The 26680-nt window shown below is 45.4% G+C and overlaps 2 protein-coding genes across 2 annotated transcripts in view; one reads left to right on the forward strand and one right to left on the reverse strand.

Annotated features, from left to right (window-relative positions):
* LOC119453719 (gastrula zinc finger protein XlCGF8.2DB-like) overlaps window positions 1-26680 on the forward strand; it is a 489906-nt gene that overhangs the window by 169412 nt on the left and 293814 nt on the right. The window lies entirely within an intron of this gene.
* The window catches only part of LOC119453721 (guanylate cyclase 32E), a 197038-nt gene that overhangs the window by 43115 nt on the left and 127243 nt on the right, over window positions 1-26680 (reverse strand). Inside the window, exons 8-15 of the mRNA XM_037715756.2 lie at window positions 22451-22593; window positions 17335-17434; window positions 10250-10319; window positions 7967-8072; window positions 6712-6963; window positions 5136-5240; window positions 1926-1997; window positions 745-913 (exon numbers count right to left, since the gene is read on the reverse strand). Of these exons, the coding sequence (XP_037571684.1) occupies window positions 745-913; window positions 1926-1997; window positions 5136-5240; window positions 6712-6963; window positions 7967-8072; window positions 10250-10319; window positions 17335-17434; window positions 22451-22593 (1017 nt within the window). The remainder of the gene's footprint in view (window positions 1-744; window positions 914-1925; window positions 1998-5135; window positions 5241-6711; window positions 6964-7966; window positions 8073-10249; window positions 10320-17334; window positions 17435-22450; window positions 22594-26680) is intronic.

Raw genomic sequence — 26680 nt, forward strand, 5'->3', positions numbered from 1 at the left:
ACATTTCTACCCACAAGAAAAACCGGTCGGTTCCCTGGAGCGCGGGGATTCGAACTCAGTACCTCCCGCATACGAGGCGGATGCTCTACCATTAGAATACCGCTGCGGTACGTTAAAGGAGCATGAGGGTTTCATGCCACCAACTGACGATCAGGTGATTGTCCTTCTAAGCGTCTAGAACTCCCGTAGTAGCTGAGCACCGGGCCGGGGGTGCGCTTGTGCCCGTTTTACCGCAAGAAAGACACTCTAGTCGCCCGGCTAACACGGCTACCAATACAGACAAAGATACTGTGGACTGCCAGGGCCTACTCTATAACTAAAACCACGGCAAAAAAGGGAAATTCTTCAGGTTGATGCGAATCCAATAGGCGACAAAAGAGAATAATGGGGAACCAAACTACGAGGCACTTAAAAAGGAAATCAGGTCCCGTATTCACAAAAGCGTTCTTACGCAAAAACTGTTGATAAAAAACCGATGCTAGCCAATCATGAGGCTGGACATATTATTAACGAAGGCGGCTGGCCAATCGAGAACATTACTTACGCAAAAAAGCTTTGTGAATTCGACCCCTGGTTTATTGATTGGTATTATGCAGAAAAAAAAGTTAAGGTCGGTTCTTATCACCATCTCGACTGGGTCAAGCAGGGACTGCGCCTCTAAATTTGGGAAGGTTGGTAACCTGGTTATGGCTGCAGTGCAGGGAGTGAACGCTACAAGATTACCCGCGCAATATAGTGGTTTACCTCGATATGCGTTCTCGGAGACCGCCTGCGGGACGCAAGTCTGAGCCGCACGGAATTCGTGCAGCCCAAAGTCTGAGATCTGAAGCACCCATCGCGAGTCCACCAAGCAGTTCGAGGAGCGCAGGTTGCCGTGGGACATCACCTCGCTGTCGTGGATATAGATCATGCCCTGCAGAACGGCAGAAAACATAAGCGATGGTGCTCATATTTCATCAAACCTTGAACAAGAGTAAAAACACCAGTAAACATTTTGTCGCTATTAAACATAGTTGATTTAAATTATACGACGGACCACCGTTGTCCCGACTGAAGCTTTGTTCAATTTCCCCTTTGTTGCGTGAGCTGCTATGAAGTCGATGCTGTACTACTTACTACTGAATCTGTCGCAAGTCTGATGTCTTGTAGGTAGGAAGATGTATGTTTCACATAACGAGGGAACGCGTTTACTTGACGACACATTATGATTAGGACCGCTTTTTTTTGCCAATGTCAAGCAGGAACTTCTTAAACTGTGTTTTCTTTTAAACTATATCTAGAGTGCAATGCACTTGGAACAAACATCTGTAGTGTATTCTGTAGATTTGTAGATTGATATTTCGACTTTTCCGCTAATGCTGTTACGTAGATTATTATTCGCGAGCTCTGTAATGGTAAAAAGCATTTAGTTTTTTTATTGACATGATATGGAGTTTCCATATCCTTTTAAACTACTAAAACTACCGGAGGGTCTGTTCCACTTCAATTTAAGACCAATAGACATTACAATGTGCATTTGCCTTCATTGGAACACCTGTAGAATCATCTGTATTGATGCAGTAGATGAAAAAGGAAGCATACTTCAATGAAAAAGCCCGCATAGGATGCGGACCGCAATTTCTAGCATGCGTCAGGTAAGCATGCGTCAAGGCAACGTTATGCTGTAATGGTTCCGACACGTAAGATGTACAACTAGAAAATTATTTTCCCCGAAACAACACTCTTGCTACGCAAAAATCCGGGAAATTGTTTTTTTTTATCAAGCTGCAATGAAATCACTGGAGCCAAATGAGACAGTCAGCGTGCTGTCCATGGTTACGGCAAACTAACATGTCCATGGTTACGGCAAGAGGTTATGCAGCGTGTAGCAAAAATGTCATGCGATAGCTTCGTACAGTGTGCGGGTTGGTAAAAAATGTTTTCACCTTAATCAGGTCGGCCACGAGCGAAGAGATGAACATGCTGTCGAGGTCGAGGTCGTCGTTCTTCAACACATCCTGCAGGACACGTTATAAGAGGTTACTATAAAATTTAATTTGCTAAGTCACGCTTAATGTAGCAGCTGTAGTACAAATGACGACGTTCTACATGCACAAGATTAATTTCTGACAAACCAATAGGCAGTGTGAGCGCGCAAATAGAATTCCTGCAACTTGAGGAGGGGCCTTTAGTGTCCCATTGATGTAAGTACTTCATTCCCTCTCACCAAATAGCCGCGGCGGAGCATAATGAAAACTCTGAAATAAGATTGTACCTACATGTGCATTTTTCGGAACGGAAATCAGCGTGAGCATCTATAACGCTGGATGTGTTTCTCTATTATACGTGAGTGCCATTATGAATATTAAACAGCGTTCGAATAACTCAGTTATGGAAAAACAATGTTAAAATTCGGCAGTGATGTGAGCAAACCTAAATAGCAAATGCAAGGCAGCCATGGCAGGATATGGTCTATAAGTATCGCTTACTGACAAGTAACTGGCTTTCATATTGATATGTGTAGGTTACAGTGTGAGTGTGTGGGCCATATTCCTACGGCACGCGTTCATGTATTTGTTTTTTTTTTCAGATTATTCATTCTTTCGCTTTTTTCCATGATTGTTTTCATCTTTATTCGACGTTTATTTGCCCACGTGATCCAAATGGGGATCAGTTGGAAGCATAGGTCGGCAAAATAATCCGCACTCAGTCAGACTCACTCACGAAATATATATTTTGCTTAAGGCCTCAGTGGTACTCGCGCTCAGCAAAGTTCTAGCTCTTCAGCTGGGTTCCCTTGGACTCAAACTCACCAGAATTCTGCTCAGCCGGGTTCACTCGGACTCATCATAATCAACCTATTTTTATGTCCACTGCATGGACGAAGGCCTCTGCTAGCGATCTCCCATTACCTCTGTCTTGCGCTAGGTGATTCCAACTTGCGCCTGCAAATTTACTAACTTCATCACCCCACCTAGTTTTCTGCCGTTCGCGACTGCGCTTCCCTTCTCTTGGTATCCATTATGTAACCCTAATGGTCCACCGGTTATCCATCCTACGCATTACATGGCCTGCCCAGCTCCATTTTAGTTGCGAAGCATCTTATGCGCTCGGGCTGTCGGTGTCTCCTGTCGTCGTCGTCACGGTAAAGCAAGCGGCTCGTGCTCGCGATCGGCACGCGCTTGTGCCGAGCGCGTGCCGAGCGCTCCCGCGTTCGTCGTGGTTGTCGTCTTCCACAGCTGGCTGCGTTGCCGCTCATCATTCCAGCGTAGAACTTCACGTCTCTTCGGTCGTCGTAGTGGGGGAGGCTCCGTTTACGGGGTTATGAGCCATTGCTTAAGGAAGTATGAGCCCATTAGCGGTGCATCACTGCATGCTTCGCACCTCCCCAGGTTTAACGTTAGTGGAGCTGCATTTCGCTCAATGGGTCATTTGACACTTACGCATAAAATTTAATTCACCACTCAAACCGAGCCTACCCCTTAACTCGTGCTCACTGTAATAACTAATAAAAACTAAAACAGTAAGAAAGGCGTCCAAATTGCTGAAGGAGTTAAATAAAAGAAAATGATGGTTTCGCTAATACTTCATGCTAAAAGGCATCATCAAGCTTGTCCTAAAATAATACTAGTGACGGCTTGGCCGAACGGCGTTTTTTTTCTCTTATTGTCATTTAGAATATCGGCTATCCCCGTTTGCTCTCTGATCCACACCGCTCTCTTCCTGTCTCTCAACGTTAGGCCTAACATTTTTGGTTCCGTCACTCTTTGTGCGGTACTTAACTTGTTCTCGAGCTTCTTTGTAAACCTCCAAGTTTCTGCCCCATATGTCAGCACCGGTGGAATGCAATGATAGTACACTTTTCTTTTCAACTACGGTGGTATAAGCTCCCAGTCAGGATTTGGCAATGCCTGCCGTATGCACTCCAACCCAATTTTATTCTTCTGTAAATTTCTTTCTCACGATCAGGGTCCCCTGTGAGTAACTGACCTAGATAAACGTACTCCTTTACAGAGTCTAGAGGCTCACTAGGCGATCATGGATTCTTGTTTCCTTGTCAGGCTATTGAACATTACCTTTGCCTTCTGCATAATAATTTTCAACCCAACTCTTACCCTTTCTCGGTTAAGGTCGTCTATCATTTGTTGCAATTAATCCTCAGTGTTGCTGAACAGGACAATGTCATCTGCAAACCGAAGGCTGTTGAGATATTCGCCGTCACTCAGATATTCAGACTCACCGAAATTATACTGAGACAGACTCACGGGTGAGTCTGAGTGAGTCGACTCATGAGTGAGTTTGCTGACCGATGCTTGGAAGTCAGCTCAGTCTAGATATCTAAAGACCCGGTCACCCTAGACCGAATTAACACCGATTTTGGTCTACTGACTGTCGGTGACAGGATTGTTCGTCCTGTCAGCGCTCCTGTCACACTGTCTCCAACAGTCTGCGGATGGATGCATCGCTGACACATGGTGTCGGCGGTGTGTCGGCGGGAGCGGACTCGTCGGCAGAGATTCGGGCGACATTGTGGCATACCGCAACGACACTACCGCACGCGACAACATGGCGGGGCAATCGCATCGACAGCCGCTACGCTTAAATCTATCAAGTCCTCGGCCTGCACTAGCTTGCGTTCACAACAATGCGTCAGAAACGTATCTGTTTCTTTTTTATTTTTGGCAAGCTGCCATATGTGTCATGTCTCATGGCAGACTGCCAATGATTCACCCGCCGTGGTTGCTCAAGTGGTTAATTATGGTGTTGGGCTGCTGAGCACGAGGTCGTGGGATCGAATCCCGGCCACGGCGGCCGCATTTCGATGGGGGCGAAATGTGAAAAAAAAACCCGTGTACTTAGATTTAGGTGCACGTTCAAGAACCCCAGGTGGTCAAAATTTCCGGAGTACCCCACTACTGGCGTGCCTCACAATGAGAACGTGGTTTTGGCACGTAAAACCCCCTAATTTAATTTTTAAAATTTGACAATGGTTCAAGGTGAGAAATAGTATCGAAATTTAAGTTCACCATAAGAAGATACTACCTGCCAACAAATACTTTGGTCGATAGTTTACGAGGAGTCAAGCACAGTTTAAACTGGGCACGCTGCGCATATGTGGGAAGGTGTAAAGCTGCCAAGCCGACTGACACACTAACCTCGAGGCTTCCCCTGGCGCAGAAGAGGGTCAGGATGCAGATGTTCGGTGGGTCAACGCAAGCGCCGATGAAGGGCGTGATGTTCTCGTGCCTCATCTCGCGCACCTGCAGGTGTGACAGATACTGGTGTGTTATTCTCGTGCAAATCATGACGCTAACCGCACCCTTAGAGTGCGAAAAAAAGTGCGTCGGAGTACGTGAAACTGAATTTTAGGGCCCATGCCAAAGACTGGTAGTGTAATTACGTCCGGTATGACCATGACTACTGCTGTTATTGAAGTCGCCTCCAGTTTTTTGTAATTCTCCATAGCCCTGCACGCGCAAGTAGAGGAAAAGTGCATTTTGTACGCTTTCTTGTGCTTCTTTGCCCGGCCTACTATCTTCCCTTTTAAAATTATGGAATTTACCAGCGTCAATTGGGTTGGGACTGCTGATTGATTTTAAATGCACTGGGCTTTTTAAGATTAATAAAAAACATGGTGCATGATCGTTTAACTATTCCGCAGCTATCAGAATACTACCACAGAGGCCTGGAATAAAATACGTGACCTAGCGCATAGCAGCGGACCGCCAGATCTACGGAGATACCGTGGCAGGTGTATTTCTGCTTGAATAGGTTCGACTGAAGGCTTCGCAGGCGCTATTTTATACTTTATACACTCTGTCTCGTCCCAAAATCGACAGCGCAAACAATATCAAGGGTACCTTGTATCTTTATCATTTATAGAGCGTCAAACTCGGCATTGATGAAACCTTTGCATCACTTTTTAAAACTGCTAGTCCTCCGTATACCCATAAGTTGGAAACTTAAATGTTACAGGAAGCGAGTGGGTACGATTTAATCATTTAGAAACACCTTTAAGCCGCCAGTGTTCTTCACGGTCAGCCATAATGCCAGCATAAGCACACTGTTATAATATCTGCTGTGGCCACTACACGGGGACCCGTCTGTCACTTTCGATGAGCGTCAGGCCGGGATGCTCGTACCTTGGCCGACAGTCTTGTGATCTTTGCCAGGCGAAGTAAACACAAATGTACGCAGTATATTGCAGGTCAATAATGTTGCCTGGAAATAATAGCTGCGTAATCACAAAGCGCCCCTCAACTTGCAGACATACTGTTACAAAAACTTATAGCATTTCTGTATTAACTAAATGGAAACTTTGAGGGGGGGATGTTCTCCAGCAGAATACTCGCCACCCCGCTGAGCAAAGAAACTTGTCAACAGCTGCTCACCGTGTGCAAGACTGAGACTGAGCTAACTATTAATAAAATAGTATCTAAACAGTCCCATTATTCACGTACTGCGATTTTGACCGAAATAATTACTGAAAGATACGTGCGTTCCTCAAATAGTCAAGGCCTTCCCCCCGAAAAAAAATTCCTGGCTACGGGCCTAGTCTGTACACTTATTACACAACGAACGCAAATAGAACAATAGAACAAAATAGAACGTCCGTAACGTAATTTAGCTTCGAATAGCTCAAAACGTGGATCACCAACCCCGGTTTGGCAGAAACGTCGTCTTGCGCGGAAGCTTAACACTGGAGCACGACAGCTTTTGCTGTAACCGCACCTGTATCAGTTCCTTGCGTATGCTGCGTGTGAGGTCGACACTTTTCTTGTAGACGTGCTTGATGTGTACCACGTTGCCCTTGTAAAAACCGACGTGGCCTTGGCGGGCCACTACCGATGCAGTCCCTGCGTTTGGCGCTGCGTTCGCTGCCCAACCCCAGGGGGCGGCACTCTGCAACCTCCGGCGTAGTTTGAGCAAATGCTGCTCGTCCGGAAAGGCGAACCCTAGGCGCGTGGTCTCTAAGACGCCGCCCTGTTATCCGCAGGCAGAAAACAACAGAGGAAGTACAAATTATCGTTTCCCAGCAAGATCACAATTTGTACCCAGGTGCAACGGCAGCTATTTACACAGATATTTATTTATTTTTCTATATGTACGGGAAGAGGAAGAACGTGTATGAGTCCACAACGAAAACAAAAATACCGGTACACCTAACTGCTATTCGAAAACAAGTAGGACAGCATCACAAAAAATAAAAAACGGCTGTGCAACCAATTCTTCCGCAAGAAAGTTAAATGTGAGAGGACAAGTAACGTTCAATTAGTAATTCAGAGAGACGTCTGTGAACCCATACTCTGATGCACGAGAAATTGAATCAAAAGAAAACGAAATATTAGCAAATAAATATAAAAATAAACCTAAAGATAGAACTGCACATCCTTAAAAGCCTTTCACCAAGGATTTCACATGAGAGGCTAAATAATATAGCTAATACCTGGTATGGGGAAACTTCGATAGGATGATTAAGGTTGTTGCAGTTTGGTTAGGCCATCAACAAGAAATTGATTAGGCGCGGAAAGAACTGAATATTATTTCGTAGCATCTTACCTCAATCGCCACAGCGATCTCGAGACAGCGACCTAGCAAAAGCACTCGCTTGTTTTCATTCATTATGCGGACACAGAACAAGTAGACTCACCTTCCTGCTTCTACTGCTGCCATGTCCACGGCTACAAAGTACAGTGATCTTCCTCACTGAATACTAATATTATAACGCCGTGATTTCTCAATTTACCGGTGGCGACAATTTATAGAAAATAAACGAAAGAATTCGCCGGCCTCACTTATTGCTATCAACATTACAGGCGCATGCAGTTCTAGCACAAGACGGGTCATGTATGAAGCCCAAAGCTGGAAGGTAAGGCTTCAATTTGAGGGTAATGTTTTTATATTGCGACGAATTAACAATGGGATGTGGTAATGCTGACATGAGTTGAGCAGTTTCAATCTCTTGACCACAGAAGTGAGTACTCACGTTTGCATTTTGGAAACTAAGCTCCGAGTTGGTTCGGAGCACCACCACTTCGTCCATGTCCACCTTCCATAAGAGCCGTGCTAACTTGTATTCGTAATGGTAGTGCCTGCGCAAAAGGGTGCATTCAAAAACGAAACTATGTAAACGCCACGTGAACATGCGTGATTTAGTTTATCTCTGGCGAGTAATAACAAACTTACAAGGTCCTGATACCATTTCTTAATAGCTCGATCGTTAACACGATCGTCCTAACTAGAATAATTAATTGCTTGAATCGTTGTAGCAGCATATGAAATATGTTTACGTTTTTTTGTGATGGGGTAAGGGCAAGTGTACCTCACCGTAAATCGGGTTTGGTTTAGGGCAGTAAGCGAGTTCTTGAAAATAAGTTAGATGTGGCTGCAAATTTGCAGAACTGACACTTTATTAGGTTCATATTTTGAGATAACATTGCGTAACCTCCTCCCGTTTAGATATTGTTTTGCTTGGAGCTATATTATTCTGTGTCTGTACAAAGGATATTACAATTTCTAATTTTAGATTCATTTTGTTGACCACGACAGTGTTAAAATTTGGGCCAGCTGGCACTCCATAATGTAACTTCGTAGGGCGTAAACAAAAGATGAGGGACAAAGGAACCGATTTAGACACAGGCTAACTTCCCACTAAAGGTTTATTTCTTATATAATACTGTTTATACATGAAAAGCCGTACGCATTTCGGTCTGTTTTGTAAAGCGCTTAAAAGGGCTGTGTTACACAATTTCCCTCTGTCATATCATAAACGATGTAGGACACGAACGGGGATTTGTTTATTAAATGACCTCCTCGTTCGCGAACACATACAACGTCCAGTGTGCATTGCAAGAACATGTGGTGGCGCATTGCAGAAACTGCGGGTGTACAGCAGAATTTGAGTAGTGCGCCATTCTGTATTCACATGCTGACCGGCGGACGAGAGAGACAGTCGAAGCTGCAGAAATAGAGATCAGTGGCTGCAGAAATGGCTAGGAAGGATGATCACTACGTGAGCGGGCCCTCTATCGCTTTGCGAAGCAACAAGTTGTGCTATCTAGGTGTCACATGTGTAAGCGATGGCTGACAAACAGATTGTGGCGGGTTATCTGAACTTCGGCATTTTTTCTTCTTCATAGCGCGTGGTGCTCCTTGTTGGTTTATTTCTAGTCCCTTTACGCGTTTTGTAATGTGGCTCGTGTGCATGGACTTTCATGTATAAATAGCATTGTACCAGATATAAACCTTTAGTTGGAAGTTAGCGCTCGTCCTTCGTTTACCTGCTACTAAGTTACGGCTTAGATCACGCCAGTCAGCGTATACAGAGCAACAAAGATCTCAATTTCGAACACCCGGATTTTATCATGTTGCGCGTCATTTGTGCAGCATGACATTCCGAGTGGCTGAGCGCAAGAATTTCGTAGTACAAATTTATATTTAACAGCGTGAGCTCTTCACTTCTGCAGAAATCAGCAAGGTGGAGGAAGTTTCAGAGAAAAGTGTCAGCCACCCGAAAGTCACAGGAAGGTACAACCCGTACAGATTTCTAACACAGAGCCCTTTTCTTCTGACTAAAATTTTGAAGAAAACATGAAATTCTTCAAAAGGTTTAGAAATAAACAATAAAAGTAAAAGAAGAAAACAAATGGCCAAGGAAGCTGTACAATTTTTTTCGTAAACTCAAGCTACTTACGCGTAGATAACACAATTTTTCCGACCGGCTACTGCAGCAGAACTGATTTATTTGTCGATAAATTTCGTCTCACTCTACGAATTATTAGCCTCCTGATTATAGCCCACATGACAGAGCGACTAACCCGGAAATTTGGTAGCGTTGGATATGATCCCCCGAGAAGGATGAATTTTTCTTCAAGTGTTAAGCTTTCTTCCTCATGAATCCGTGTGAATTTTTTTGATCATCGTCCTACTTTCGGGTTGATGACATTGCGCATGCTCTCATTTCGTCAATCAGCCGCGTATCTGGTATTCAATATTTCTGTCACTAAGAAAGCTCTGTCCTTACCGTGCCGTCTGAGAACATGACGGACGTTCGAAGGAATCACAGTTTGAAATTTTAGAATGCTAACCCACATCCTAAAGACGTAAACCGTACAGCCGATTGTGAGGCTGCAAGAATATGCGTAGTAATCAAACTTGCTTGGGTTACGTGTGCGACTTGTTGGCTCGCGGCCATAAAATGTGAAGGAGGCCACCGACATGGGAAATGCGTTGAGAATATATCATCATCCCGCTCCTGCACGGCTCTCACCTGAATGCGAATACACCCAACACGAGCACGACGCAGGCGCAGGTGATGCAGATCACCAGGACTCGCCAGTCTGAAACGAAATCAAGGGATTTATTAAATCTAACAATGTAAGCGCTAGTGAACAGCATCTGAGCAATCAAGAGCCACCCGGTCTCGGATGATTGAACTATAAGGGTCTCAGAAACTTGTGTTCGTTGAACAGTTTGGACCAGTATGCTAATGCACTAAAATCACGGAGAAATAAAACACGAATAAAACTATACGAAGAACGCCGCCTTTCAGAAGTAACAATTGGGAGCACGATCTCGCACCACTACTTACCAAATAATATTCATCCTGTCGTTAAAATTGGTATAGGCCTCATAGTACGCGTAAAGGTGAAATCATTCTCCTATTACACGCGTTGATGAAAGAAGAAACAAAAGAATAACACGAATTTGTCACGTACCACTACCTACAAATATCTTGGTGTGAACCTCACTAGTAACCTTTCTTGGTCTTCGCATATTACTACAATTTGCGCAACTGCATCTAAAGCGCTTGGCTTTCTCAGGCGCAACTTGCAAAATTCAACTGCTGACGTGCGTAAATTAGCATACCTGACGTTTGTACGCCCGCAATTAGAATTTGCATCTACTATATGGTTCACCATACCAAGAATATTTAATAACCATGCTTGAACGCATACCGAACAGAGCTGCCCGATATATCACTCGGGATATTGATCGGAACTCCAGTATAACGCAGATTAAGCTCGATATTTCTTCACAGCCCCTAGACATCCGCCGCAAAGTTGCTTTGCTCTGTCTAATTCACAAATATGTTCATTCAGATATGCCATGCATATTACCCCTCGAAACCCCCGCCCGTATGTCCTCAAGATTGCATCTTAGCTTCAAGCGCACTTTTTGGTAAAACTGCCTGCTTTCAATTTATCTGCTGTACCTCGTGCCATATCTCACTGGATTGGTCTTCCCGATAGAATCGTCTCGATAAGCGATCGTAAAATATTCCATGAACGTCTGTGCGCGCTTTTTGCGTAACCTCCTTCCTCTTATTTGCTGTTATGCTTGGGCATACTGTGCTTTGTTTTGTTTTTTAGCTGAGCCACTGTACAGTTGTGTTAGAATAATTTTTGAGTTGTTTCCATTATACTCAACAGCTCATTGTTACATTGCCCCCCTTACTCAATGCCCGAAAGGGCCTGTAAGGTGTTTTTTAAATAAATAAATAAGTTAGTGTATCACGTGCTGCTTTCTATTTTTCATAGAAAGCTTAGATCGAGTAGAGAAGATCCAAGTTCCTCAGGTACAAGAAAAAGTTATGCGTAAGTGTCAGATGACCCATTGAGCGAAATGCAGCTCCACTAACGTGAAACCTGGGGAGGTACGAAGCATGCAGTGATGCACCGCTAATGGGGTCATACTGCAATGGCTCATAACCCCGTAAACGCGGCCTCCCCATTACGACGACAGAAGAGAAGTGAAATTCTACGCTCGAATGATGAGCGGCAACGCAGACAGCTGTTGAAGACGACGACGAACGCGGGGGCAGTGGCACGAGCGCGAGCCGAGCGCGAGCAAGAACCGCTTGCTTACCGTGACTACGACTACGACGACGAAGATTACGACAGGAGACACAGACAGCCCGGGCGCATAAGGCGCTTCGCACCTAAAACATATAAACCACGAGGCAGCGCTGCACATGGAGAGAGTGTACTTCGCGGTTTGTGTTTGAGTCGCAAGAAAAGTCAAAGGCCAAGAAAATAGACAGCAAGAAAAAGTTCGAGTGAACCGCACGTGACAGTTTTGCGGTCTCGAGCTCGCGTGCTCTCCGTACTAACTTTCATACAACGCTGCGTGGTGCTACAGGCTAAATCCCGCAGCGCCACATCTCGGAAACAAAGTAAAGTTCTCAAATGCACAAGGCAGATTACCCAGCATTGCTTCTGAATGTCGGCCACTTTGGGAATAATTCGGCTTTCGAGAGCGACGATCAGGTTAGACAGTTTAATGAATTTGCAGAGCAGAGAAACGAGCTCACTTCGGCCACCCCGTCGCAACAGTTTCGTATTTAGCGAACGCTGTTCTGCTAGCCGGAATAGTGCCGCAAATTGACAAGATATACATAGAAAACCAGACGAAGCTGAATCATAGCGGATGTTTCCATTTCGAATTGAGATCGCATGAAGCGAAACCAACGCCACCCACTACTAGGGATCAGCAAGCGAAACAAGATATTCTAGTGAATCGATTTGCGAGGTGCTGCTACCGTTTCCACACTGAGTAACTTTGCGCTAGTTAGCATGTCGTGATAAAGTACCGATAAGCAGCGAGGCTACACACCAAAAGCAGTCCTTGCTTTCAGCGCATGCGTAGTTTGGTTCCGCTAGCTCTTGCTTCGTATAGCGCTTCACGTTTACACTGTGCGAAAGTTTTCTTGACTAGTGCTTTTCACCAAGCGTGAGCCTAACTAAAAAAAAATTCATTGCAAGCGAAGTTGATCAAAAGCGTAGTGCTTACCGGCGCCTTGAGTTATTTTACGAATAGTTTCTGTAGTGCGTTGGTCAGTTAATTATTTTAGAGCACTCGTACAAATTTTTGTAGAATTGTTCATGCGAAAACTACTACGCGGGAAAGTTGCAGTGCACGTCTAGAAGCAGGAAATAAAAGTTGTTTTAATGAAGTTCTTCTATACCTGTTTTTTGGGGGGTCGGGATATAGGCGGCGCAGTATAAAAATAAATGACGGCTCCACGCTTTTGCAAACTTAAACTGCGGCGCTCGCAAACATGTTTTCAATTTTTGAGACCAACATACACCAATTGCAAAAAAAAAAAAAAACGTACCTCTGCAGCTGTTCAATGTAGCGACGCAATAACCACAGTATCTGGTCCCTGAAAACTAAAAACCACCGTGGTCGCGCTATACATGCCACAGACAGGCGCGGAAAGCTCGGCGCGTGTTTTTATCAAATTGGATTTGATATTCCATTTTTACTTATTATCACTAGTCGCACCAAGTGGATGATCTGAAATAATGGCAGCGTGTGGGAGTCCCAGCTGCGTCTGAGCCAATGATTTAGGGAGAAGAGAGTATATACAAAAGAAAAGAAAACAATTATATGGATTGTTACCAAAATATGCCAAGCGACACACTGGCGTCTTTTTTTAACATATTTGACCACGTTGAACTGCAGGCGGGCAAACGAATAACAGCGTGACTTTTTATTTTCGTATATCGCAGGCAGTTTTATTCAAAGCTTGCAAAAAAAAAAAGACAGAAAAAAAAAACATCCGTCGTAAGGGAGAACTTCATGACGACAACTTTGTTTAATTTTCTGACCACGCTTTTCAGGTTTTTCGAAATTTGACTTGTGCATTACAACGAATATGCAAAAGTTTCCACAATTTCAACCACGGACTCATTAGCTAAGTGAGCTACAAAAGAAAATGTTGTAACGCAAGATGACTGGGAGCAATATATTGATGGTCACGTTTTCCGACAGCATACGATATTTCTCTGAATAATAAAGTTGAAACACCTGTTTACGAAAATCAAGATCATGTGCATGCGTAAACAGAAAATGTAGAAAACGCGCGCTCGATGGCGTCTTAAAATGTTACTGGAAGGAAGAAATCTAGAACAGAATTCAGCTCTGAATTCAGATTGAAGAAAAAAAAGTTGCATGTGGCTAACTTATTTCGTAATGTAGAATTCAAATATATTTAAGAAGCCGCATAAAAGACAAGGGCTTCAGAACTTTGTTATAACTGTGAGAAGAAAAAAAAATCTTCAGGATCCTATGTTTCACAAGAGCGCCAGTTATGCAACCAAATTAATACTATGAGGTCCTATCATTCGATGAATATATACTGACATTAGCGTAACGTCCCTACCTCATGGTTATCTGCTATTTATTAAGGCATCTACTGCTGCTTTCTACAAGTTTGCAACGTCACCTATGGTCAATGGAAACACAACTGCAAGACTGCCTCTTTTTCGCTATAAAAATTGATACTATATATAGTACCAACGTATCATGCAGCTTTGGTTTTGAAGCTCGCCACACACTGACCACATCTATCGCATTTGTAGAGTTACGCGCATATACCCATACACATGAGAAGCACTGATGTCGCTTTATTACAACCAGCCCCGTAGAGAACAGCGTGGTGGAGAGTATTGCGCAATCCAGTTTGCCAGCAGCAAGCTCTCAGAGCTGCCACGCTCCTTTTACCACGCGCTTACTGACTGCACAACCTCACTCCTCTCCTGTCGGTCTGTTTGCTCTCGCCCTGCCGGTTAGGGTACCTCTCTACATCACCGAAGGAAACGTTTTGATATTTGTAATGCTATTGCATCTGCACAAAAGAACGGAAACCGCCAAATAGCATAATGACGTCGCACTAAGCACGCAAACACCTGTCTTGGGACTTTCCAAAACTTTTCCTTCGCTGATGTAGAGAGGGTCTCCCTTGCGTCTTCTCTGGACCTAAATAAAGTTATTTCACTCACTCACACTGTGCTCGGTTCGTAATAATAAATTTTGGAGTATTTTCATGTCCACTGTGGATGGCGAGACTGATAGACATAAGGTTCACAAGGGTGTTCCGCAGGGTGGCGTCCTGAGCCCAACATTATTTAATGTTATACGGGTGGGCCTTGCAGATGAGCTACCTCATACAACGCATATCAGTACGTACGCGGATGACATTTGTATCTGGTGATCTGCGGTCACACGTCCGCAAGTGCGTGCAAGGTTTCAGCGTGAGGATACCATCACGGCGAAGTACTTACGCCGCAGAGGCCTGCAACTCTCAACAACTAAGTGTGCAGTTTTGGCAATCACGCGCAAGTCAATGTCACAATATCCCATCGTTGTCGACGGAACGGCGCTCCCTTTAGTCCGCCACCGCATATTTTTTGGTGTCATAATAGACCGCAGTCTTTTTTGGAGAAAACATGTTACTGCGCTTAGGACTAAACTCACAAACTTCATACATGTTCTTTGTGTTATATCTGGACTGGGATGGGGCAATTCTGAACGAAGTTTGCTTCAAGCGTACCAGGCACGTTTCGTGGGCTACATACGCTACAGCATGCCTGTGCTAACATGGGGTCATCTTGTATGCGTACGCTGGAGAGCCTTCAGGTACAAGCACTGCGGATATGCCTTGGCTTGCCACGCTGCACGTCAACTAAGGGTACAATAGCTGAAGCACGGGCTTTGCCAATCGACCTAGACAGGTCCTGTGAACCTGTGCTGAACCTGTGTTCGCCTGCTGACGAGACAGCTCGCATCATCCTCTGTCATCACTTCCAAGAACCAACCTTGACTGTGATTTTTCTAAAGCAATTGCAAGTCACGTAAGCATTATACCTGCAAAGTTCCAGGCCACCAAAATCCCGAAACACCTCCCTGGACTATACCGACGCTAGTGTGGCTTCAAATATCTGGAATTACAAAGCAGTCGCGTGTTTCTTTTATTGGCTTGAAGCAGCTCACCCTGTCCCATATATTTACATTATATAGTGGCACTATACAAGAATATACCGATGGTTCGGTCACACCACATGCCACAAGGGCTGCATTTGTTATCCCGCAACGTGGCATTAGCCGGCGATTTCAATTGGACCATAAATCGACATGTACGGTTGCAGAACTGGCGGCAATACGGGAGGCTGTCCGTTTTATGAGAACGCAGACACCTCATAAATGGACGGTGTTCTGCGATGCCAAATCAGCATTGCAGGCGTTGAAATACTTTTTACAGAAAGGACCATGTTACCTGCTCGTGCTGGAAATCGCCGAACTTCATCACAGTTCCAAAAGAGGTGGCCACTTGATCACTTTTCAGTGGGTGGCTGGTCATTGTGGTGTGATTGGCAATGAACTCGCTGACAGTGAGGCAAGATCGGCATTCTCTTCCCATGATGAAGTGTCGACTGCCTACTCGCGACCTGACACCAATTTTGTGATCAAGGCACTCATGCAGGACCTTACGAAGGCATACAGACCCCACGCTGACGACAGCCACAGACGCCTACATATGATCTACCCACACGGTAATTTCTGTTTGCCGCCGAAGGTCACGCGGAGCAGAGCGTCATTGCTATACGCAGGATTCGGCTGGGCGTAGCTTTCACCCGTCGCTACGCACACCTCATCGGCCAGTCGAACAGCCCTGATTGTGAACACTGCTAGACGGCTGAACCGCTGAAACGCATATTGTGCAATTGCCCAGCATATATGCTGGAGCGAAGAACGTTGGAAAATTCTCTAACCAGCGTTGGCAGGCAACTACTATAGGAGGACGCTCTTCTCGGCCCATGGCCTGACACTGCAACTTTTTTTTTATTTACACGATACTGCAGACCTCGTTGGTCCAAGCAGCTAGGATGGGCAAAAATAAAACAGAATATTCGGAACGCCAAGAAACAATACTGCAAGTCAATAAAATACAGAGTTATTCACTAACAGCAGACAGGCAGAATATGGAAAACATGAATAGGACACAATTTATACAATGTTGGCAATGGAATTCACAAAATTTTCACTTTGAAACACATCTTCTGGTAATGAATTCCATTCCGTGATTGTTCGCGGGAAATATGAATATTTATATTGGTTTGTCCGAGCAAAGTAAGGGGCTAAGGTGAAATTATGTTTGTGGCGGGTTTTCCGTGTAACTGACCAGCTATAATTGAATAACTTGAATAACCATAATTGAACTATAATTGAATAACTATAATTGAATAACTTGAATGCGGGCAACTAAAGCATTGTTTAAGTTTCTGCAGGACACGAAGCTAGACGAGCGGCTCTAGTAGGGCCACCGTCAAATGTACATACGCACTTAACCCTTCTCTTATCATCATCATCCATCCCAGCTTACCTTCACTCCCCTTCCATCTTCCCCAGTGCAGAGTAGCAGACTCGAGCGCACTAGCTCTGGTCGACCTGTCTTTCTTTTCTAAATCTTTGGGGCAATGATGTAATAGAAATTGCACAACACGCCGCCTCTCAAGGGGATTATCAGGGCTACAGGGCTGGGTGCGTTTCCATACGTAGCTGAAGACTCACCTTGCTTCGATGAGCACTTGTCGTTTTTGAATCCACACTTGGGCTCTCCAACGGGTGGCGCGCCACCTAACCACGCAATCGGCTTGTCAGGTCGGAATACCTGCGCGATACAAAACACAAAGGTCGCATTCATATTGCTATGAGACGGTACCTAATACAGTACGGCATGGCATAGAGTGTGTTGTGACTTCCTTCTGCTAATCGTTAAGTCCGTAAGAAGCTACATGCTAGCCGATTTACTTTATTGTGGTTGCTGAAAATCCAAACACCACGTCCTTCTAAACACTGAGGAAAGGAGGAATTTGTTTTTATCGCGTAATTGTAGCTGGTTTGAAACCCCGCAGCGCCCCCCACCGTACACGAAGTGTGCCACTTCACGATGTCTACGAAATACCCTTAGCGCGCGGGAGAAGCTAGGTTGGCCAGAGGGGGGCTGCGTCAACGATCGAGTGATGGAACATGCACTTAATGTGAAGAATAAGCAAACCGCGCATTTAGGGGCGCGTGTCCCTTCATGTGGATGTGAGCCACGCTTTACGCAGATACGAATCCAAGGAAGAAGGAAAAGCAAAGTAGCTCGCGAAATCTCAGATGTGTTTTTCTTCAGAAAGAAAGGTAACATTGTTTAAGGGACACATTAGTAAGCTTGTTTGATTTAAAATTGCGTTATCTGGAAAGTGTTTGTTAGTTTTGTCAGTTTTACGCGAGGTGCGAGCTCATGGAAGTTGCGCATGAGTTCTGAAAAAACACGTTTAATATGCTTACTATCTGCAAAATTAAACAGGCGACAGTAATCTCTCACCCTGTCTGCGGGTTCTACCCTTTCGGTGATCGTGTCCTTAGCGATAAGTTTATTATTGTTCGTTGGCTAGCTCGCTTGCTCGTTAGGGCTATTCGCCTACATTGACAGTCATTGTCTGTCACTTCTGCACATTTTTTTTCTAGGGGCGCTATAACGTAAAATGATTCCTAACTGTTTTCATTCCAATTTCTGCAATCAGCCTCCACGATTGGTCAAAACATTTTCGGGCCACTCCCAACTTCGCCTGTCTGTCACGCGACGTCACGAAAACCACGATAGCTTACCATCTGATAAATTGTGTACACACTGATTACGCATGATTAAACCGCACAACAGAAAAAAAATCATCCCTCGACGCCTTTTCACCATTAGCCCTCTGCTATTGGTCCAGTGTTTTCTGGCTACGCCCATTTCGCCTGTCTGTCACGCGACCTCACAAAACCGCGAAAACTCACCACGTCAAAGTGACGGGACGCGAGAAAAATGCTGTAATATGCCGAACAAAACTGAAAAATGTTCTGAATGGCCACAAACTGCCCCGTTCCTAAAGGAATAGAAGATGGCTGCCGGCCGATCGTTAAGGCCCTCGCTACTAGCACCTGCCGGTAAGCATGTATTTATTTGCGCATGATAAACCTTTTTGCGTGGCAGTAAAACGTTATCGAGCCCGTTCGGCATGCATACTACATCGCTATGCCAATTCTTCCTTGCTGAGGATCTGTTTTAGCGGCATTCTTATCCTTCCGTTGCACACCGCCGTGATTTTCAACCAGCCACCGCAAGCTAAGTAAGGCGAAACGGACCAATCGGAGATGCCGGCACCACCCTCTTCATGCGTGTCTTAATGCAAGCTTTGGTGTGACGTCTTGTGATATGGTGCGATTAAAGAATGCACACGGCCCTGTGACGTCATGGCGTTCTTTGTATAAGAACAAGTCGTTCTTGGCAATAAAGCGAATTGGCTTTCTGCTCCTTGACCGTTGTTGCTCGTCTGCGTTAGTTCAATGCGGTTATGCATTAGTTCAATGCTGACTCGGCCCCATCGAAACCCTCTCCATTATAGCCGGCTCCTCGCCTCTTGTCAGCCAATTAGATAAGAAAAACCGCTGAGTGTAGACAATGTTATTGGTTTTGAAAGCGAACAAAGGGGACCTCCTATAAACGAGGAGGGTGTTTGATTGGTTTGTTCAGACAACGCTGCGGGTCACCGCCCGATGCTTGCGTCGGTGGTTACGTAAATTTGACGTCAGGAGTTTGGAATCAAAACAGTTTGGAATTATTTTACGTTATAGTGCCCTAGGTGTGCTGAGCTTAGAGAGTAACTGCATACGGTCCTATTTGCAACTCCAAGTAAATGTTCGCTACCTATAGCAGCCGCGCCGAGAACAGCCGAGCCGAGAACAGCCATTCCAGGTTCAAGTTGGAAGCGAAAGAGGGTGTTCTATAACGGCATCCGCTAAAACCCTCGTAGTTCTCAAGTCGTCGTGATGCCATCACGCCCAAGACCGAAAATGGAAAAAGACGGATGTCGAAATACTTTTTTTGTGTGTGCTATTATGCGTATCATTGCGGTGGCAAGACGGCAATGTATGATTCCGTCGTTTCCAGAAAGAAGCAGACGACTCGCATCGGAGGGCGACTTGGATTAGAAACTTCCGCATTGTGAAAAGGTGACTGATACCAAGCCGGTTTTGTTCGAAACACTTCACTTGGGTCGACTTCTTTATTCTCGGCGAGTAGACCATTGCATTCTTCTTGTTTATATTGAATTTCTTGCTGGCGTTTCAAATCACGAAGTGTACTTTGTTCAGGCAGGCGCTTTGATAAATTATAGTGCTGTACGCTTAAGGTTGATTTGATTACTGTTCGTTTATAGTTTTCTGCCCCAGCATTAGTGTTACTAAGGCTTTAAGCAGCACGAATGTTCTCGCTAATGTACTTTGGTTTGCAGGCATGGTAGTAGTTAGTTTAGGTCTACGACCAGACAATGATGTTTTTTCATTCGACGCGGCAAGTTGTCAGTTCATTTGGTTGCAATAAGCCCATAAGCAACTGCAAACAGTGCTCCTTCCAGCTTTGGTGCATTCAACCTGCGCACAGCACCGCTAGTTTGCTTTCCGACACTGTGCACACAGCTAAATTCCACTTCAACTGGTTCAATTTGTTTCCAAGTCATGCATTTACAACAATACAACTGAGTTTGCCGAAACGAAACCCTCGGTAAATTTTGGAAACGCGTTGGAAGACATTCAACTTGGTCCGATTGGTTGTTATTCACTTTTACCGTTTCACCGGGTTTGATAATTTCTACGGGCGGCAGGCGTCTGCTGTGCTTCTAAGCCCAGGCCCTACCTCGAACACTGCGTACTGCAGCAAGCACGCATAAGCGCCAGTCACCACACGCAGACGACCTTATCACACGTATAATCTAACTATAAAAATACGGTGCACCCTGAATCACAAACGCAACTATCATTTGCTTTTATACCAAGACCCACTGACCAGGTAACTTTACAATGTTTAGCCTTGTTCTATCAGAGCAGAATATCTGTGTATAGCTTCCGAAAGCACAATAGACGTTACTGCCTATATAGTGTGGGATGCTATGTGATATACTGCAACACGAGTCGCAGTATGGAGTTTCCTGTGAAGGTCGAAAGCAGTCAAACCTGTAGCACTGGAGCAACCCCGCGGACAAGTGCTTGCACCTTTCGTAGGCCCGCTAAACACAAACACAAACTGACCGCGGCACATGGAGTTGGCGTACCTATATTCCACGGGCTACCTTTGACTCAGGTGGCTTATCTAGTGTAGACTGGTTTATTAGAAGTTTTCATCGAAATGTTTTTCTTGCTACGCTGTTAACGTTGATGGTAACACGTCACCTAGGGTAGACACTATTTAAGTTGGATTGCGTGCTTTCAATAAATCAGTTGTTAGTCTGCGATCGTCTGTCTCACTTCTTTCCTCGTATCCTGTCCGACCGCGCAGTTTGTTAAAAAAGATGAATGCGTAACAACTCGCCCAGCTGTCGACTATTCTTCTATTACAGGAAGTTGGTGGTGGACCGCTGCATAAAACACTTTCGTGTTAAAGACAGGTATTCAATAATATATCTTGAGCTTGCTGGCCGAAGTTCTCCAATTTGCGCTGTAAACGCTTGACTCTTTAGTTGAATCTATAACGTCTTGACGATGATGTCAGTGTACAGGCGCGATGTTTTTAGCGGACAGGCTATTGCTTGTTTCCGATAAATGCGTGAGAACTGGCGCTTGGATACTACGGTTTCAGAGTTGACTGACTATGCAGCTTTAACGAGAACGTAACATAGGCGTCAAACTATAAGGGGAGAGGAAGTGGAACATTGGCGATCCGCTCGGGAAGAGGAGTGCTACGCGCGTAATTAAGCAAGGATACGAATTTGCTCTCGAACGCGCGCTTGAAACAGCTGAGACGAAATTTCTTAACGCGTAAAACGTATTTTATCGCCCTAAACGCTATGACATCGACTGCACGCATTGCCGAAACGTGCTTACTGCCTTATTAGAAGGCTTCACAGTGCCCCTTTTATATTTGTCATTGAGGAATCGCGGATTACAAAAGATACGGCCATATTGTATCAGGCTATCAAAGCTCTGAGACAATTTTCATGTGCATTGTTTACTTCTTGTTTAATTGGCGTTATTCGGTCAATATAGGGGTGAAACCAGCTTATTGTGGTTGTGGTGTTTATATGGATTAATAAAAAATAATAAAGAAACTCTTTCCAAGAAGTTCTTTACAGAGCAACTGGCTATAGAGCAGCATCCTGTCAAACACGGGTACAAATTGTTAAATACGCAAACCTCGTCACAGGCACATTTCACAGTCAAGCCACGAATTATGCTCACATTAGTGTGCAAAAAGAAGGTTGCGCCACTGAACATTTACTCGTTACGTGACGGACAGACTGATACACAAATTATTAAACACGATGTAAAATCTGATAATTCTGTCTGCCATGAGCACGTTCACCAAGCAAGTGCCTCGTATATCTTGTAAATTTGCTTTATCCCGTTATGGCCACTCGTGTGCGAGGACAGTATGGCACACTGGGACCGGTCCTTTGTTCCAGTTGAAACGAAGCAGAACCAACAATCTTAAAACTCTGCCGCAGTGTCCCCATAGTGCAGCCACACCCTCGGCTATATGGTAATTCTTTATTTCTGCCAGTAATGCGAACAGGCACACAATTTATTTATTTACCTGACGCATAGACGAATGCGTACGACGGCAACCTATGGGCACACAGGATGATGGTCAGTGCATACGTACGGGGAGTGAGCTGGCGTTTTCTGCGAGCGTGAACCTCCCCACCGGCGTGAGGTGGTCATCGCCAGGGAGCGAGAAGCCGAGCACCGTGTAGTTGCCCTCGGCGTCGCCGTTCTCGTCCACACGGATGTCGAAACCTAGAGCGCCTGGGCACGCGTAGAGGGCAAGAAAGCGGTAATGGAAATGTGCACACGAACAAGGACAGGTGTGGTTTATAACGCAGACAGGTAGTTTTACCCTCACTTGGGGTCGATAATTTGAAAAGTAGTTAGGCGGATGAAAAATGCGATTAGACAACGCTGGCAGCTTCTACCTGAAAAAGAACAGCGTTGCCCGCTTGAGTAAAGGTAATGGTGAAACATTAAGCGGGAATAGGAAACCGCAACCATTTCAGAGAAGGTGCAGATGGACAAAAAATATTAACTGCCTAGCTAGATGAAAGAAGATTTGGTGCAGAACAAATCATAAATGCAAAAGTGATTTTAGCTAATGGCAACAATGTATGCAACCTTTGCGCAGGGCTTCAGGTAACTGCATAATTTGACAGACAGTGCTTGTGCATAGAAGTAGCGTAAAGAACCAAACAGTGAAAGCACAAGATGGAAGGCAGATTGTGGTTTCCCAAACAGGAAATAGAAAACAAATAGCACGCATAGAGTGGTAACATAGGGACGATCAAAGGTTTAGGTTTATTGAACTATTTCTTTGTTTTCTTTTATCTCCATGTACCGTACTTGCACCCGCTCCTGCAGTAGCACTGAATAGGGATGAGGTATTTAGTCACATATTGTTTTACGAACACGGCCAGAGAGCATGCCGTAGCATTTTTATGCAACACATTTCTAAAGTTCCGTTAGCATTTCAGAGGTTCCGGCACCTAGAGGAACAGAGGTGCAAGAAACCAGGTACAGAGGCGCATCGAATCAATACTAGGGATTGAAACTTGCATCCGTACTTGGAGGGCAAAGGCGGCAGCCATGTCCACCCAACTACCATCACCGTAGCAATCGAAACTCACCATAAAAAGCACAGTAGGAATTTTTCATTTTTCATTTTCCCCTTTCTACTCTACTGGGTAGCACACCGGAGATACCTTCTTAACCTTCCCGTCTTTCTTTTCCGTATTAATTTCTCCCACTCTTTGAAACTCACATAGCTCCGGTTTTTGATGTATGTGATGAGCCGTCAGGGGATTATTTACTATTTCGGCGCGGCTAGATGAGAGGCGAGGAGAAGAGTCTGCCTCTACAGAACGCCCTCTAGGAAAGGTTAACGCCGAGTGCTCATTTATCTCTCATCGGCAAAGCAGCACCAATCGGACCTTTCTAATCACTTTTCCTAGTTGTGTACAGTAAATATAGGCAAATGAAAAGATAGTGCACGTTGGAGCCGGCTTTCTCAACATGCAGAAATTAGCACTGCAGGTTGCCCATATAAGTGGCACGCCCATGCCACATACAAAAAATATTTATATCAAGTGTAAAAAAAAAAAACAAGTAAACTGAAACGGCACAAAAATATGCCAGACCAGAGGGGCTGGCTTGAGTGCAACCTTTGCACCGAGAAGTCCAGGAGGATCAAGCAAAACTTTCATCAAAGCTGCGACACAATTAGAGCACAATAGCTTATTTTGCTCCCGTTAGAAGTCGCAAACTGCCAGCATTCCAAGAAGCGCTGATCGGGCGAATATTTGTACATAGCTTACGGGTAGACGCACGTCAATCTAATCGGCAAATATCCTCGGACGTTTCTCGCTGCGAAACCTTCGTGGTTCAATACCTATTTCATTGCGCCCTCATCTCTTCGGCTGTATCACCGCACGAAGGTGTCGAGTGGTTCGTTTGCCCAAGGAAGTAGGACAGTTTATCAAGAGCATTGGTGAGGGAGATGAATTAGCAACGTGCTTAGTTGCGAGCAACGAAGAGCAGTCACAACCAGGAGCACTGTTGTGCGGTGACCTGGTTCTCTCTGCTTTTACCGAAGGGCGCTAAAAGAAAGTATTGGAGACGAGGAAAGTATTGAGTACTCGTGCTTATGGTGCTGACTATGGCGTTGCACTGCTGAGCTCGAGGTTTTAGTCCTGGCGGCAAAGTACACGCACGCTCATGTACTTCGATTTAAGCGCGCGTTAGAGAACACCAGGTGGTCAAAATTAACCAGCAGTCTCCTACTACGGCGTGCCTCATATTTATATCGCGGTTATGGCCTCTAAAGCCTCACATTTATTTTTCTCGACGTGTCAGTACAACTTTGTCATTGGTGATCTGCATAGCTTATGCAATCGTTGCAGTCTTTATGTGTGAATCATGAAACTACAGATTTCCTACGTATGCTAAATGAAACGCCTGTCCGCTTTTCGTCCTCAATTGCGCACAGTGTTAGGCAGTTATCTGAGATACAACCCTTGTTATTGCCAATGCTAACACTTCTTAAGTAAGTCAGTAAACACGCGCATCGAGTTCAGAATGCCGTCACGATGAACGATGCCAAATGCGGCAGCACTACGCGCCACGGACGCGCTACAAAACATAAAAAAAAACAATCCCGTTCACCTCTCCGAGCCTTTCCGGTATCGCCAGCGGTCGTCGTGACGTCACCAGGGTGCATCTGGTGATGTCAACGGTGGTGACGCTGTCCGTTGGTCGAGCAATAAACTACGACTTCCGGTCAGTCTGCTAGCAGGTACGCGCACTCCCTGCTCTTCCTCGTCGTGTTGTTCGCTTGTGCGCGCTTGCGAATCGGTAACTACGGCCCGAAACGCAAGCACCAAATGGCTCGCGTTCCAACACAGTCGTGCTTAGCCGTCTGATTAGCTGCGCCAACAGAGTCCGACGTTGTTGGCCTTTCTAGACGTGTGCGCAACACAGGGTCCATAGCGGCACGCTTCGCATGAGCGCGGGCCGGTACGGAAGCAACAGCGGGTAGCCGAGAAGCGCGGAGTCGCGGTAAAGGCCTGTCCACGTTACCGGCTCGGCAACTCGCCGCACGCTGTTTGCCATTCGCGCGGGTTTGCTTGCGAACGGCGAGATTTCCTTGCCGTAGAGACGGTAGGACCGGGACCCATTTGTGCGGCAGCCTTACAGCGAAGTGGACAATCAGCGACCGCGGAGTGGTCACTCTGGCACCGCCGGCTGCCTCACCGCCGCTGAGCACTCGACAGCGCCGATGTCGTCGCTAGGCCTTCTCCAGTTCACTTCAAAGGTAAAGCGGACGGCGCTTCGGAATGAATCACCGACGCTCACAAGCAGCAATATTTTATTACCGTTGTTGTCACTCTTCGCAATAATTGTACACAAAAAAGGAAAATTGGGGGACGCTTAAGCTTCGGCTTTAAGAGTGGAACGCAATAGCATTATCGGGACCCGTTCGCATCGCAATTTTTCTTTATGAGTAGGCTTCACAGCAACCTACAATGTGGGAAAGCCAGCTTACAAAGACCAAGCTTACACCGATCCGCTTAAAGTCGGCTTCACATTTAAACACAAATGCATTACTGGGAAGACATTTTTACAAGGGCAATATAGGCCGTCTTATATCAAAATGTGAAGGCCCAAGGACCTTCTTTTATTGTTTTATTAATTGTTTTCTGTTGCCCTGAGGTGCGCGGGTGTCCAAAATTTGGAGGACACTTTAGCATTCAAAGATCCCTGAATGCGCTTGTGAGGCTTCCCGGCAGCTGCAGCTTTCTTTTTTTTTCCACCTTGGCATCTGCGCGCCGCTACCGTTTTACACTGCCGTAAAGGCGAGTGCCATCTGGATGGGGTTTTCGCAAGTAACTTACCCGACGCACCACTGTTGTTATGGTAGAATTAAATGCAGTAAAAGGGGTTTGTGTTTGAGTTTCCTGGTAACAGAATTATGCTTTGTTGTATATTCAAATTACAATCCGACGTTATCATGTCTGTAGTGTAATTAAGTCGTACTTTACGAGCTTTCTGACGGCTTTTACTTTGAGAAGTTCAACTTTTGTTCACTAACGCCTTGTGCCACATGGAGGGCCTGTCTCGTGGGAGTGGTTCGGGGTGAATTTCTCCGCCACGGACGCCGACGCCTACGCCGACGCCTACGCCGACGCCGAATTTTCTGGGACACGGGGGCCTTTATTAACGCTGTCGCGTTAAAATACGCTCATATTAGCAGCGCCGTCGGCTGCGATGCGAGCAAAGCTGAGCCGTTTCGTCGTCTGCCGTCGGTGGCCGTGCACTACAGCGGAGCTCGGCAAGTATCGGTGCT

This window comes from Dermacentor silvarum, chromosome 5 (assembly GCF_013339745.2).
Source record: "Dermacentor silvarum isolate Dsil-2018 chromosome 5, BIME_Dsil_1.4, whole genome shotgun sequence".
In the NCBI taxonomy this organism is placed as follows: domain Eukaryota; kingdom Metazoa; phylum Arthropoda; class Arachnida; order Ixodida; family Ixodidae; genus Dermacentor; species Dermacentor silvarum.